Source organism: Sinocyclocheilus grahami, unplaced genomic scaffold (genome assembly GCF_001515645.1).
Source record: "Sinocyclocheilus grahami isolate Dianchi unplaced genomic scaffold, SAMN03320097.WGS_v1.1 scaffold789.1, whole genome shotgun sequence".
NCBI lineage: Eukaryota > Metazoa > Chordata > Actinopteri > Cypriniformes > Cyprinidae > Sinocyclocheilus > Sinocyclocheilus grahami.
Genome location: NW_015505968.1, coordinates 77,073 through 93,749, shown reverse-complemented (window position 1 = coordinate 93,749; position 16,677 = coordinate 77,073). Strand labels below are relative to the sequence as shown.

Below are 16,677 nucleotides of genomic sequence, written 5' to 3'. Positions count from 1 at the left end.
AAATACAAAGACTAGACCCATGGAAGGGATTCAGTTTTAAATTTTTAATTTAAATTTTTATCTTTCCACCTTATTTCTAATGTAAGCATGGCCATTTTAAACTTCAGTGTGCAAGGTTTCCGATGTCAGCCAAATCCAGTTGTCTTAGCTGTCTGTTATGCTGCTTGATGTTCCAAAATGGAATTTGTTGTCATATTATTTTCATTTATTATCTCACTCACAAACACTGGGGGTTGTTGCGCAAACAGTTTTACCTTTTACCGCCACTACGCACTGCAGCTAATACTGTAAAATGGAAGTCTCGTACAAATACAGAAACTGACTGACTGCCACATTGAAAAATAAGGCATCTCTTTCCAAGAAAACCGAATTTAAAACCAGAATTTAAGGCCTCATACAGTATATTAAAACAAATTAGGTTAAACATTTCAAGAGGGTTAGTTATGGTTTTGTTTGTGGTTAGGGGATGATTGGGAGAATATATCAATTAAATTTTAATTCAGTTCAATTCAAGATTATTTGTATTATACATATTGTTTTAAAGCAGCTGCACAGTAAATGCATGTTTCAGTGTTACAATCAGAAAGTGTCCTATTATCGGTTAGAAATGAGTACGTAAAAATGTCTTTATGACAGTAACATACAGCAATAAGATAATATATGAGTAATAATATATGCATTTTTTTTTAAATTCTTGAAAAATAATAATGCAAACACAAAATTTAATAGTAAGTGCTATAAAATAGTATAAACGGCTAATAGATACAAAAAAAAAAACCTATGGTACTAGAAATGTGGTCCTAGGAATGCAATCCTGTAAATGTAGCTTTTGGCATTGTGGGATCAAACTACTTAATTCATGGGGAAGTTTTTCCCCTTAAAGGAATAGTTCACCCATAAAAATGTACTTCTGTCAGGACCACTATCGTCAAAGATGATTGACAATTAGCATACAGTTTGGATTGGCGGTATGATTTTGTTCTGGGCAAAAACTCCCTGCGCATCCATGCAGCCTAGCATGGAGGAGAGCAGTGATAACCCCCCAGGGTAAACAGAACAGAACCAACATAAATGTATTGCAGATATCGTTAAAGTTCAATAATGTTATGTACACATTTTAGAATTAGTCTGATTCAAAGGAGAATCAGAAGGCTGAATCCCGACTGACAGAGGAGGAGCTGGGGATGGAGTAGGGTAATTAGCTATTGAGCAATGCGAAAACTGCTGATAATACTGAGGGACCTTATATATGAATGCTTAGATAGGTGTCACATTCCCATAGGTTGATGGGGATCAGCTGAGAGTCAGCTGATGCGAGCTTGACTAACGTGACCTGCCAGAACTAACGCTACGCTAGATTTATCCTCAGGCCATCCAAGATGTAGATGAGTTTGTTTCTTCATAGGAACAGATTTGGAAAAATGTAGCATTAGATCACTTGCTCATCAATGGATCCTCTGCAGTGAATGGGTGCCGTCAGAATGAGAGTCCAAACAGCTGATAAAAACATCACAATAATACACACCACTCCAGTCGATCAGTTAATGTCTTGTGAAGCTGCGTGTTTGTAAGAAACAAATCCATTAAGACACTCACTTAAAACTGTTGTATTCAGCTAAAATACAAGTCCTCTGTCCACTATATTGCTTTCTTCAGTTAAAAGGTTGTCTCAAAACCTTGAAACATCTACAAGCGAAAACAGTCCAAAACACACAAATACGTTTGTGTATTTTGATGTGAGAAGGACTCTCATTCTGACGGCACCCATTCACTGCAGAGAATCCATTGGTTAACAAGTGATGTAATGCTGAATTTCTCCAAATTAATTACTGAATTTAAAATGTGAAATTTCATCCAGCAGTAGTAAATGTGACCACACCTTAAGTGTTTAAACAATTGTCACCTGATGGACGTTGAAACGTGTGAAAAAACAACAACAACAACAAAAATCCCACTGCCTTACATTGAATGGGGGATCTAAGTCATATCTGGAGACTTGAACAGTGCCCAAGCAACCACTCAGAAAACCCTAGCAACTGCATATAACCTTGCTTAAACACCTTAGCAACCACATATCAACACCCTGGCAACCACCACAAGCAAGTTTTGCAAGAGAAAACATCACTATTTATTTTCACGTAAAAGAAAGTGAATAAATGCTGCTGGTCTTCCAGACGGGCACACGACTCTCTGGTCTTTCTTGTGAAATGCCACAGTACTGTGAATAGTCCCATGAATTCTCAGTGGGATTAGCAGAAGGCAGCGCTGAGGAATTACTGTGAATTCAGTACAATATCATATTCTCTCAGACTGTGACGCAGAGAAGAGTGACGCAGATCTGCCTTACAGAATGTGTCTCTCTCTCTCTCTCTCTCTCTCTCTCTCCATACAGCTGGTGTTCAGTCCCACTGCGAAATGCTTCACCGCTCTAGCATTTTAAGCAAAAATAACCCTTAGAGAATTACTGTACCACTCATACTCCACGCTACTTCAAAGAATACCGTGCTATTACCATAGTTCCAAAATACATAGTATGATTACTGTATTCATGCAGTATGCCATGCTATTTACTTTTGAGAGTACTTCAATAAATGACCATGTTCTTAACATGTCTAAACAACACAGTATGATTAGAGTAAATGCAGTACACTTAAAAGATACGTGATACAGAAATAATATACTTCAAAAAGAATATACGTAAGTGCAAACTGAATGTAATGTTTTCGGACTTCGGACACTTAATTGCATCAATTAATCTTTCACTTTTTATTAATCATTCAATGCTTTTTCCGGTGTAAGTTCAGCTCGCTGACCAGATTGACTGACCCTTTTAAATCACAGCAGCAGGAGTTCATTGGCTCTGTAGTCTTGTTGAAATAATGTTATGTGGGCCTGCTGACTGTGGAGTAAAGCACATAGAGCTGTTCAGAGACCTGCATGTGTGTTTAAATCACTTTAGCTTATTCAGAACGTTCCAGTCAGTAGGAACATGAACAAGTCGACATGAAACAACATTCACAACTCATTTTACTTCCGTAATGTGACGTTTTTCCAAGTGAAGTATGAAACTCAAAGCAAGAAAGAGCAAAATTGTGACACATGCTAAATTATTGCTCATAGGCAGATGTTTATTGCTAGCAAGTTGTCTGTTGTGTGTGTTTGTGTGAGTCAGAGATTTATGGTTCTTTGTTGAAAATAGGCCGCAGGAGCCCTGAGGCGGTGACTGACGGTTCAGTATGTGCTTACCTGTAATCCTGAATCTTTATTCCTCAGCTCAGACACAGGGCTGAGACGGGCCAAACACAGAAGCCCAGTGCTGTTTGTTGACATCTCAGCAAACACAGGTCCTCTGCATTAATTATAGGTCAGTTTAATAAGGTCATATTAGGAAAACTGATCAAAAACTCCCTCTCCAGTTCACTTAGACTGCAAAAATGTTTTCATGTCACAACCATGAACTCGTTAACATACATTACATGGCCACAAATATGTGGACTAATACGTACCACACCCATATGTGCTTGAACATTTAATTATAGGACCATGAGTATTAATAAGGAGGGTTGTTCCGCCAATATGCCTTGTGAAAAAGAAGTGCGCTTAATTGTAATAAATGTGCACTCGAAGTGTGCTTGCTTCAGATCTTAAGACTATATTTAAAAACCTAATATAATAATCTAAAGTTCAGATAATTGAATTTAATATGAATTTAAATTGTAGTACATTTTCATTCAGTTGCTATTAACATGCAATTAAGTGTCATTACATTCAGTTCACACTTTTTTTCTCAAGTATATATATTTTTAGTATATTTCTGTAATAAGTACTCTTTTATAAAAGAATGATGAAGTGAACTTCATTTTTTATGAGGGACAGATAAAAGGTCAAATCCATTAGTTGGCCATATACTGTTATGTCCATACTGGCTATATCCACAGCAGAATAATAATAGAAACAAATCACAAATAACAAATAAAATCTACATCTACTTCACTTTTCCTGCAACACGTGTGTGTGTGTGTGAGAGAGAGAGAGACAGCGTCACATCACAGTAGAGTCAGCTTAACCACGGCTTGTGTACTGCATCATTACTGTGTCTGTTCCCCTTTCGGGCTTGAACTGATGGTAAAACTAATGACATTATTTACTGTCATATTTTTCCTATTTAAAACTTGACTCTTCTGTAGTTACATCGTGTACTAAGACCGTATACTCTAGCCATATCTGCCTAGAAAATCGCAACTTTTCATTTTCCATCGATCTAAGGGTACACAATGTAACTACAGAAGAGTCAAGTTTTAAATAAGAAAAATATCAAAACTCTTTGGTCATTTTTGAGCGAGATGCTAACGGTCTAATCAGATTCAATGATCTATGCTAAGCTACAGCTAAAAGTGCTACCGCCAGACCCGGAGATCGGCTGAATGGATTCGAAAACGGTAAAACTCAACTCTTTAACTCTAGGGGAGTTGGAAAATGAGCCTATTTTCAAAAATAGTGGCGTGTTCCTTTAACAGTTTGACTGTTACATTTCAGCGCTGATTGTTTTGCGATCCTGTCACAATGTAATTCAGGCTTTGCAAAGAATCTGGTATTGAAGGCTTGGGTATTTAAAAACAGTTTTGGACCCGGCAGCCAACCAAAAAAGAGCTTAGCCAATGATATCAAAGGTTATTAACATAGAACTCTTAAAAGTTATAGTTGGTGCAGAATGATCACGAGAAACGACATACACATGGTGCAGAAACATAAATGGACTACAGGGAAAAATTACAGTGATTGGTGAAGTTTAGCAGAAGCACCTGCAATAAAACTTTGCTTAGGAAGCCCACGGAGGAATGAAGTAGTAATGAAATAGTTGAGTGATAATCTGTAGAAAGTTGTTGTGTTTCCATGTGAATGAGCTCAGTTCTCTCTTTTCATTAGCTTAATAGTTTAAATGAGCTGAAAGTGTGCTGTGAGAATCTGTTGATCGCTCCCGCTGGTTCAGGTCACATCTGCTCTTTATTAAATGCTTTAAGAGTGCGGTAAACAGGCTCGATGCACCAGTCTCCCATGCAGCCCAGACTAATGGGCAGTCAGACAGAATCCAATTACTCCAGGATCCTGTTTACCTGTGCTCTCTGACAGATTCACACAGGCCTCTGTGGAGTCACACTGACTTGTCCTGAGGCAGGTTTTGATGTGGTTCCATTATGACTACACTCATTTCTCTCAGAGAGGTTCTCTGGCTCGCTAAAAGAGGAATGTGCGTGTGTTTTTGTTATTCTGACAGCAGTCTGAGTGTGTGTTTGGCATTCTGGGAGTGCTAGAGGAGATCTCGGACCTTTAAAACAGCTTAAAAGTGAGGAAACAACAAATACATTCAGGGCAGTGAAGTTCTGCTGTCTCTGTCACACTTCTTCGTAGACTGCAGTTAGGTTCAGCTTATGGATTATTGAAGAAAGTACACCCCAGCAGAGTTATTGAGACACAAGACAGCCTACAGTTGAGCATAAAAACACATACAAACATACTCACATTGAGACTGGGCCAAACAGTGGACACATGCACGCATATATGGAACACTAATAGTTATGGAGCTATTAAATAATACAGAACAAATAAATGAGGATTTATTAACATTAACCCTGTAAACCCTACTGTATTTATTTGATAAATCAATTTTGATACTCAAGTTTAAGTTTGTTTATACTTTTGTAGCAAGTAAAAGGTTTTTTATTATAATTGTAAAAACCTAATTTGGGTCGTGATTCTTTTTGTTGTGAAATCTTTACTGATTTTTATACTTTAAATGTAATATTATCCTATTACTTGTTTCACTTCTGTTTCAGTTTTTATAACCATTTCTTACTATGTATAAATAAGTTGTTGTTTTTTAGCGTGTGTGTTTGGCAGTGTTATTTTTTAGGATTACTGATAAACTACTATCATTTGATTTGTATTATTTGTATTTGTTATTTATTTTAATTTTAGTTAAATTATGTCTGAATTTATTATGTCTGTATAGGTCTTTTATTAAGTTTTTAGTTTTATTTAATTTGAGTTATTTTAATACTTCAACAAACTAAATAGAAATTAAATAATATATATATTGAATTTATATATGTGTATCTATATATATATATATATATATATATATATATATATATATATGTACATACACACATATGTAGTTGTTTTTTTGGTGTTTGGCTTAGTGTTATGTTAGAATCATTATTATACTCTTATACCTTTTGTTCTTTAATATTTTGAATTGTTTTTAGCTTTATTTTTAGTTTTTCATGTAAATGTTAAGTTTTGAAATATTGTTGAATTAATTTGTCATTTTTATTTAATCTCTTTATTTTTAAAATGTGTATAGGTAGTATTTAGCTTTTAGTTTTAGATCTGTTTTTAGTTGTTTTAATACTACAATTGATTGCTTCTGTTGTCCTCATTTGTAAGCCGCTTTGACTAAATAAAAAATACCTAAAAAAATATTATTTCAAGATGAATACTTACTGGACTGAAGCAACCTGATTATCTATACTTTATTTTTTCTTTTAGAAAAATCGTGTTAAAAAGTGAGCATCAAATATGATCCATCAGGCTTTTGAGGAACAATGTCATTTCTCAGTCATCATTGTATTGCACAATAAAAATTAAAGAGCTTTGATCATAATACTAAGCATTTAAATATAATCTTACTAAGACATTATTGTAAGATTGACAGCTGATATTTACATGCATACTGCAAACTATCAGAATTTCATCTCACTTTTTGACCATATTTTTGACCACTTTTTGACTATTATGAGCATCTGCACCAAATTGCATATTTTTACTCAGTTTTGGCCCCTGAATAAAATTGAGGTGTTTTTACTTCTCAAGATTTGACATCCATATTTTCTCTGTTATGCTATATTAGGTAGTTCCAATAAATTGTACCATTTAAAAAAAAAAAAAAGATTTTTCTGACTATTATTTCATATGTCAGGCTTTACAGAAATAAAGGCTTTGATTTCCATTTGCATTATGGGAGATCTAATGTCCCCACCTGACGTGGCATTATTTATTCTCAAATAATTTATTAAATAAATTTAAAAGAAAGATAGTAATAATCCTATTGTAGTTGTTTCATAAATGCCTAGGATGTCTGGAATAGATACAGCGACGTGACGTCTCCATTCCCTCCTTCAGGGAACGAGGGTTACATATGTAACCGAGACGTTTTTGTGTGTGGGCGTGTGTGTGTGTGCGTGTGTGAGGGAGAGAGAGAAAAACTGAACACAATTATAGCACATGAGCACAACTTTGTGTTTTTCGTTTGTATGTTAATCCAGCACTGAATCAGTAGGTGACAGGTTGATACAACCACAAAAGGTAAAGTGTTTAAAACTTAATCTAAAAAGTTAAGCAGTTTATGGTAAAATAACCCCACCCGGAAACTGATTCTGTAGATTTTATTGGTCATGGCAGTCACTGTTCAGAATGTTGAGACTCCTAACCCTAAACATAACCTTACAACTGGTCACACATCCTGATAGATAACATTATTGTTTGTTGTGATCATATCCATTGATGTTCAATGGATCCATTTGTTATTTTTCTTAAGTTTGAACTTTTCTTGACAGATGACTGCATGATTAAATTGGCCAGTGAAATCGCTGCAAGGAGGGGTTTCTGCTAAACTGGTTTTTGGAGAAAAAAAATCATATATTAGACATTTGTCCAAAATGGCTGTTTAACAATGGTGTAAGTTGGGTTCGGGACTATCTGTTTGATCGACCAATGGCAAATGGGCATAGTGTGTGGAGAAACCTGAGAAATGTATGGGGATGTCCTGAGCCGATCTCAAGCATTTTTCTCTCCTAAGCCTGATCCTTATTTTACGTCAGTATGCGGTATGCGACATTATGTGAGGTTTGCCAACCGCCAATAAAAGGAAAAGAAGAAGCTCAAACGTGCGTGCATGGCATGTGAGAAATGGTGAAGTCTGTTCTAGTGCATCACACACATTTGAGCTATTTGATGTGCACTTTTGTAACGATCACATTTATCATTTACTTTCATCTGCCATCAGACTATTTGAGACATCGTCAGTGTTGCCAGATGTACAATAATTATTGTATTTGTACGATAATTTTGACCTCTGTACGATGTACGATCAATAATGAAAAAAAACCCATAAAGTACGATAATTTCAGAATTTTGTGTCACTTCAAATGATGGTCGTTGTAATCATAGGACTTCTATACTCATTGAGATAAAGCTAACATGGCAGAGCACAGCATAGCATTGAGAACCTTGGACCATTTGGTCAAGGTCTTAAAAGATATATTTAAAGAATCGAAAACAGGTCAGCACATGAGCCTTGGTCACACAAAGACAACTATAACCAAGCATGTCACTGGCGACTGTTACTTTGAGAGTCTAACCGAAATCCTGAAAAGGAAAAATTCAGCGTTTTGATTGACGAGTCAACAGACATTGGGAATGTGAAAACGCTTTGTGTCATTGTTCGTTTTTCGATGAGGGCACAAACAGGATTCAGACCCATTTCTGGAAACTGGTGCAAATCTATTTAGACCAACACAGACAGTTTGGGGGCCACTGCAGAAAGGCTTTACAACGAGATGATGAAGTCATTCACTGATGCAGATGAACCAATTCAAAACATATAGGGGTTCGGGTCAGATGGCTGCAATACAATGATGGGAAAAAACAGTTAGATCTCTAGCCGCGATATGATCTGTCGGGCATCACAGTGCAGCGGTGTGTGTGCCACATGCACACAAGCAGCTCCCCTGCAGGTGCGAGGATTTTGCCAGAGACATTTATGGATATTTCACAAACAGTGCAAAACGTGACGCACAGCTCTGAGAATTTCAAGACTTTGGCCATGTTGAACCCCTTAAACTAAGCCCTCCCAGACCAGATGGCTGTCATTGAGCGAAGTTGTGAAACGTGTGTCCACCCAGTGGAATGCCCTCCGTCTTTTTTACACTGACCAGTGGCTCGAGGCAGGATTAACCACTGAGGAGAATATTTTCACTCCCTTAATGATGAGTCTCTTCACCTGTACTACTATTTTCTAGAGTGTGTGCTACCTATATTCACAGATCTTAATAAATATTTTCAAATTGAAAAGGTGGTGATTACTTCATTGAAAAGCAAGGTCTGTGAAATGCAAAAAGCTCAGACCACTAAACACGCTGTACTTGAGTGTAAAAGTGAAACAGCATGACCAGCAGCCACCCTGACAGATTTTCATGTGCGCTGTCAGAATTTTCTCCGGGTTGCCTGCGGAGAAATCAAGAAATGGTTTGACTTGATGCCCTCTCCACCCAAATCGTGTGCCTCTCCCCTGCCACTGCGAATGATGCCAAGGCACGAGCAGAGCATCTGTCTTTGCTTCCCCTCATGCAAAAGTGCCACTGTTTAGTGACATAGACGCAGACCGTCTCCAAGCCATCGATGACAAATGGAGGCGATTGCCACTCGGCCTTAAGCGAAGATACAAAGGCAATGGATGTTGATAAATTCTGCCACCATATCTTTACTTTGGAGGATTTTTAGGGGGTAATCGGGTTCAGCGAATTGGGAAAGTTTGCCCTCGATGTTTTCGTGTTTCCCCATTCAAATGCATCATGTGAACGTGTTTTTTCCAAAGTCAACCTCATCAAATCAAAGCCACGAAATCGACTCATTACAGACACTCTAAATGGGCTTGTGCACACCTCGGAGTGTGTTAAGAATGCAGGAGGGTGCCCTGCTTTTAAGCCAAAGAGCTGTTGCGGTCCATGATGGCATCAAATCTGTACCGCAAAAGGATCCCCGTCAAAATCTGGCAAGACTCATGCTTCCGATGACAGCGATTCAGAGGTGGAGTTTGGACCTTCCCACTAAGGTACGCTTAGTTATTTATCTATTGTGGTTATTTGCAGGTGTCAAAAAGTTGTTGGTCTAGATCGGGGTGCCCAACCCTGCTCCTGGCGATCGACTGTCCTGCAAAGTTCAGCTCCAACCCTAATCAAACACACCTGAAGCAACTAATTAAGGTCTTCAGGATCACTTAAAAATTAAAGGCAGGTGTGTTTGATTAGAGTTGGAGCTAAACTTTGCAGGACAGTCGATCGCCAGGAGCAGGGTTGGGCACCCCTGGTCTAGATAAATAGCTGTATTCTGTACGTTTGACTCGTGTACGATAATTTTCTTGCAAATATGATAATTTTGAGCTTCTGGTACGATACTTGGACATTTTCAATCTGGCAACGCTGGACTTCGTTGTCATAGTGCATTGTTGTATGTTGTGTCTTGCTTCGAAATTGACTGATAGACTGCTATTTTGACACCACAAGCTTCATGCTTTCTAACCTTATCTCCACTTTTTCCCCTTTATGTTGTAATTATTGACCATTACATTGTCTTCCATTGTAACATGTTTACATCTGCCAGTGTCTGTATACATTGTATGCATATATGTATATACATAGAGAGAGAGAGTGTATATTGTAATATATATATATATATATATATATATATATATATATATATACACATACATACATATACATGCATCCTATATATATATATATATATATATATATATACACTGTATATATATATGCACACACATACTTTTACTCCATACACAACTCTGTATACATTGGATTGCTTTGAATATCTTTAATGTACTTGAAGTGTGCACCAAAAATACATTCCTGTATGAATATATCAGATCGGGACTTGGTATCGGCAGATACTCAACATTCAATGATTCGGATCAGATCGGGGGACAAAAAACCTGATTAGGATATCCCTAAAAATATATATTTTGTTCCAAATAATAATGCGCAGAAAAAATTATACTTTAGACCAACTTAATTTGTTATAGCTGATTAAAAAATAAATTTTTTCCCAAAGATAAAAACAATCATACAGAATAAAAAAATATGTTTTACCATATACTTAATATATTTTCTATAGACATAAACCAAAATGTTACTTAATGTAGGTCAATGTAAAATATAAATTAGCCATGATATGAAAGTAGAACTTAAGATAAAACTAACGTTTTGTTAGTCATAGTTTCATTTGGTTTACTTACTATAAATACAGACAATTAATAAAATACCTTAATGTTTATTGTGACGTTTTTTTTAAGTATGCATAATATTTTCTGCTATGTGCTAATAAATAAATAAAATAAAACCTACAATAATATCTGCAGTCAGAATATGTTCTGCACATCAACACTGGTGTCTTGTGAAAATAATATTTAAACAGGTTTATATAGGAAACCATATTATTATTATTAGACCAGTTTAAAAATGCAGCTGAAATAAATGACTGTCATTTCACTTTTTTCAGTATGTTTGTAGAATTTTCTTCATTTGTCGGCTTTTCTCTGCAAATTGTAATAATTTTTTTTATGTGATTAATGCTGATTAATTAATGGGCATATCATGCAGTTCATTTAATTAAATTTTTAATCAGTTGATTTTAAAATTCAATTGATTAAAATACACTGACACACAAGTAGAACTGCCAGAATGAATGTGCATATCCATTCAAATCATTCAAAGTATATTAATTACAAATTTGCTCTTGAGGGTTAGGCTAAGGGTTAGGAATGTAATTTTACTGTAACTACTGGTACAGTACTTTGCAAGGCTGAAACCACTCTGGGTTTTGGAGAGACTATTGTTCTGGTGTTTATCCAACCACCTTAGACTCACATTGACTCTACACTTCAAAACACTCTTGTGTCTGTGCAGGTGTTGCAGATGTACCTGCCGTTCTGTGGTATTGCCATCTCAAACGCCCAACTGTTCGCTGCCTCCAGGAAAGAGTACGACAGCAGCAGGGTAAGAACACACTTACTTCAGCACTTCATTAAAACCGTATTATATCTCTGCACCCCTCCTACTGTAACAAGACTGCTGTGTGTGTGTGCGCGCTGTAAATGTCATGTGGGTGTTTATTACGTAGTATGTGTCTATCTGTCTATTGATCTTTTGCTTCCTACACACTCTGTTCCTGCATCAAGAGGTTTTGAATCAAGAAGAGATGTGTGTGTGGCTGGGGAAGCATAAATCTGAGTTGTGGCATCCTTACAGCGTCATCTACACATTTTAAATATCGATCACCGAGGAACATAATGTGAGACAAAAAGAACGAAGAAGAGAGAGAATGAGAAAGATATAAGCAGTAAGTGAGGGACCTCAAGTGATCATTCAGCGTACATGCGACTTGCGCTATTTTAGAGTAAGCCATAATTGTACTCGCTCTGTTAACATGGGTGAACTTGAAAAACTACTGTTGGCAGCCATTACCATATTTTCTGTGAGTCTCCCATCATAGATAACTAAGAATGAATGGTGCCTGCTTATAGCATTGGTCATTTGCACACACTTGATGTTTTAGCAGTCAGTTCACTAAAGGAATTATGCAAATCATGTATAACAGTGCAAAGACATCCAAAAAGTTAAGGCTGAATTAATCTTACACAGCGCGATTCTGAGTGCTAGCTTTTGTAGTATGCTTCAGATTACTGTAATTTGGCATATTTTACTGAGACTTTATCACCTGAATCGGCTCTTCAACAGCGCACGTCTGGATAAACTCTTGTGAAAAAGAACACTTTACTGTAGTATACTTTCAAAAACAGCATTTACTATGTAAATAATATATTTAAAATTATATACTTAAGTGTTGACTGAACGTAATGTTTTCAGACACTTAATTCCAACTGAATTATAATATATTATAGATTACATTTCCATTAAAAGTAATTAGCTGAACGTTAAAGTGCTTTTTTGACCTGCTTAAGAACAACTTAAGTACATTTTTATATGTAATTTCATAATTAATTCTTTTGTCTCTGAAATATAGTTTAAGTAATGCTGAATGTACTTACAAGCATTTATGGAAAACTAAAATATACTTTAATGCTATTTATATTGAAACTTGTTTTTCATGTATTTAAATATATTTGCAATTACATATTTGTAATGTTGCAATCTAGTACATTTAAAAATATATTAATGTTAAATGCAACATTGAATAATATAACATTTGTTATTGCACATTTGTAATGATGAAGCTGCAATTTAGTAGATTTAAAACACTAAATACAATTTTAACTTGAAATGTAATATCAAGTAACACACCACAGTTAAAATTAGAATCAAGTACTTTACATTTGCGTCAGTATGTTAGTCAACACATCAAAATAAGTGTATTTTAAAGCATGTCAACAGATTATTAAAGGATAGTCATTTAAAATGTACTTTAAAGTAAAACTTTTAATTTGACATTATTACAAAGTGCACTTTTTAAAAGTAATTTAAATGTTTCATGAAACAGTAATGAAAGTGAACTGTCTTTAAGTACACTTAAGTGGCCTTTTATTTCATTATTATATTATCTTTAAGTTTATTTTTATGTACTTGAAGTACACTGCAAGTACAAATTCAGTACAATTAAATGCACTGCTTTTTCAAGGTTTTGCCCATTTATATGGCTCTTCTCCATCATTTGATCATAATTGTATTAATTACTGCTGCCACAATCAATAGATTAATACTCACAAATCCCTTTTCAACTAAATTCTGTCTCCATTAATTGGATAAAACACCAGTACATTCAAGAAAGAAAATAAAAATGGGTCTGAAATTAAATTAGGGTAAGCACATGATGACAGATTTGATGATTTCTCCCTTTGAAAATGCAGTTGACCTGAAAGACATAACTGGCCATAGAATACGACATTTAACATTAATTCCTGCTTTAGGGCCCTTGTAGAAACACACCAAATGCCATGCGTACTTCAGAATGCAACACGTGAATTCTACTTGAATTTGCATTCATATACTTGTGTCAAGTATGTTTCAGACTTTTCTCTGTGTGTGTGTGTGTGTGTGTGTGTAGGCTCTTCTGGAGGTTGTGAACGATTTGTTCGAAGAGCAGACCGATTTGGAGAAGATCGTGAGGAAGATCATGCATCGAGCTCAGACCCTGCTGAAGTGTGAACGCTGCTCCGTCCAGCTTCTGGAGGACATCGAATCTCCGGTACGCTCTGATCCTTCCTCTTCCTCCCCATCCCCTGCCTGCTGCATCTCTCTAATACTGCTCGCTTTAATGTCTCCCGCAGGTGGTGAAGTTTACCAAGTCCTTTGAGCTTCTGTCACCCAAGTGCAGCGCCGACATGGAGAACAGGTGTGACTAACGGCAGGTTATACACACACACACACGCTAGCAAAAAAGTCTATGCAATAACACGCTCTTTCACACAAACATACATCTACTTTATATAACCTCAGAGAGGAGTTGAGACCCGGCAGCGCTGCTGTAGCGCTAATGAGGCCATTTCAGAGTGGCAGTGTTAGTTTGCTGTTAACTGCAGCAGGCGGCATGTGCTGATGTGTTGCCCCCACATTGACAACTGTTTCTCTTGGGGTGTTGTATGTTTCTCCTCCCAATACATACATCAACATGTCATCTCATCAGTCACATGGTCCGAATTTTCCCGGTCTTGCAAAGTATAATTTTGGACATGATTTCTATAACAAGAATATGATACATTTGACAAAGAATTGATTGGAAGAAACGTTTCAAGCAAGAAGATTCAAACACACACACATACTAAACATGAATATGAACCCTTAAGCTATTCAATAGTTATTAAAAAGACATACACAATAAGTGATTAAAACATGATAGTCAAATGTGTGGGTTACATACATGATATGGAGTTAAGCAATGGACTGATATTCGTTTATAAGTCATTTTGAGTTCATTTTGGTGCATCTACATCTGTAAAAGACAGTTGCTGTGCCATTCTGTGAACATAAGGACATGTTCTGTGAAGACCAGAGAGGTTAAAATGTCTCCTAAGGAATCTCAATCTGGTTCTTGTCCTCTAGGTGGGGGGAAGTCAATCCAAAGAGCTTGTGATCGTGATTACTATCATGGATTTACATGTGATGGTCATGCTGTGCATCTCTTTGACCATCAATCTTGCTTACTTGCCCCAAAATTGACAATCTCCTTCCTGAGTTGTTATTTTGTGTTAATGTTGCAAGCTGTTCTGTGAAAGAGTTGGTTAGTTAGGCTTGCTTCAGACTCGTGGCACTTTTGCTGGGGCTTTGCGGCAAGCTTTAGCCTATTGCATGCATTTGAACGCAGATCGACTAAACAGTTGTGGTAGCATGTTGTTTCCACCAGTGCGGAATTTTTTTTTTTATCACTAATTGATGGACAACATTTGCAGGAACGAGTCCTACTAGCTTGGAAATCATCATGTTAGCTAAAATTTCAGAATCAGAATCAGAATCAGAATGAGCTTTATTGCCAGGTATGTTTACACATACGAGGAATTTGTTTTCGTGACAGAAGCTTCCACAGTGTAACAGAATGACAGTGACAGAACAAAAAAACACAGATAATAAAAAATGAAAAATAGAACAAGTAAATAAGGAATAAAAATATATAAATCGACAATTGTATTTGCAGGTATATTACAATAGACAGTTTTGTATCACTGCAGTCACAGTGCTGTCCATGATGGTGAGTTGGGGGAGTGCAGTGAGGTTTCTCCTGAAGTCCACGGTCATCTCCACAGTTTTAAGCATGTTGAGCTCCAAGTTGTTGAGACTGCACCAGACAGCCAGCTGCTCGACCTCCTGTCTGTAAGCAGACTCGTCACCGTCCTGAATGAGGCCGATGAGTGTGGTGTCGTCTGCAAACTTCAGGAGCTTGACAGAGGGGTCTTTAGATGTGCAGTCGTTGGTGTACAGGGAGAAGAGCAGTGGAGAGAGAACACAACCCTGAGGAGCTCCAGTGCTGATCGTACGGGTGCTGGATGTGTATTTTCCCAGCCTCACTAGCTGCTGCCTGTCTGTCAGGAAGCTGTTGATCCACTGACAGACGGAGGTGGGCACGGAGAGCTGAGTTAGTTTGGGCAGGAGGAGGTTTGGGATGATGGTGTTAAAGGCCGAGCTGAAGTCCACGAACAGGATCCTCACATAAGTCCCTGGTCTGTCTAGATGTTGCAGAACATAATGCAGTCCCATGTTAACTGCATCATCCACAGACCTGTTTGCTCTGTAGGCAAACTGAAGAGGATCCAGCAAGGGTCCAGTGATGTCCTTCAGGTGGGCCAGCACCAGTCTTTCAAAAGACTTCATGACCAGTCAAAACAAGCTTGTAAATCCTGCTCTGCTTCCTTTGTCCATCTTTTTACGGTCCTTAATACGGGTTTAGCTGATTTCAGTTTCTGCCTGTAGGTCGGTATTAGATGAACTAAACAGTGATCAGAGAGTCTTAAAGCTGCCCGTGGAACAGAGTGATATGCATTCTTTAGTGTGGTGTAACAGTGATCCAATATATTACTGTCTCTGGTGGGACATGTGATGTGCTGTCTGTATTTTGGCAGTTCACGGGAGAGATTGGTTTTATTAAAGTCCCCGAGAATGATTAAAACAGAGTCCGGGTGTTGTTGTTCTGTGTCTGTGATCAGATCAGCGAGTTGTTGTAAAGCCGAGCTCACATGCGCTTGCGGAGGAATGTAGACACTAACGAGAATGAACGAACAAAACTCCCGTGGCGAATAGAACGGCTTGCAGTTAATGAAGAGCACTTCTAGATCTGAACAGCACATCTTCTTTAACACAGTTACATCTGTACACC

At 37.1% G+C, this 16,677-nt stretch overlaps 1 protein-coding gene across 1 annotated transcript in view; it reads left to right on the top strand.

Annotated features, from left to right (window-relative positions):
- The window catches only part of LOC107561714 (dual 3',5'-cyclic-AMP and -GMP phosphodiesterase 11A-like), an 83,132-nt gene that overhangs the window by 12,919 nt on the left and 53,536 nt on the right, over positions 1-16,677 (top strand). The window contains exons 3-5 of the mRNA XM_016246189.1: positions 11,763-11,852; positions 13,918-14,058; positions 14,141-14,205. Of these exons, the coding sequence (XP_016101675.1) occupies positions 11,763-11,852; positions 13,918-14,058; positions 14,141-14,205 (296 nt within the window). The remainder of the gene's footprint in view (positions 1-11,762; positions 11,853-13,917; positions 14,059-14,140; positions 14,206-16,677) is intronic.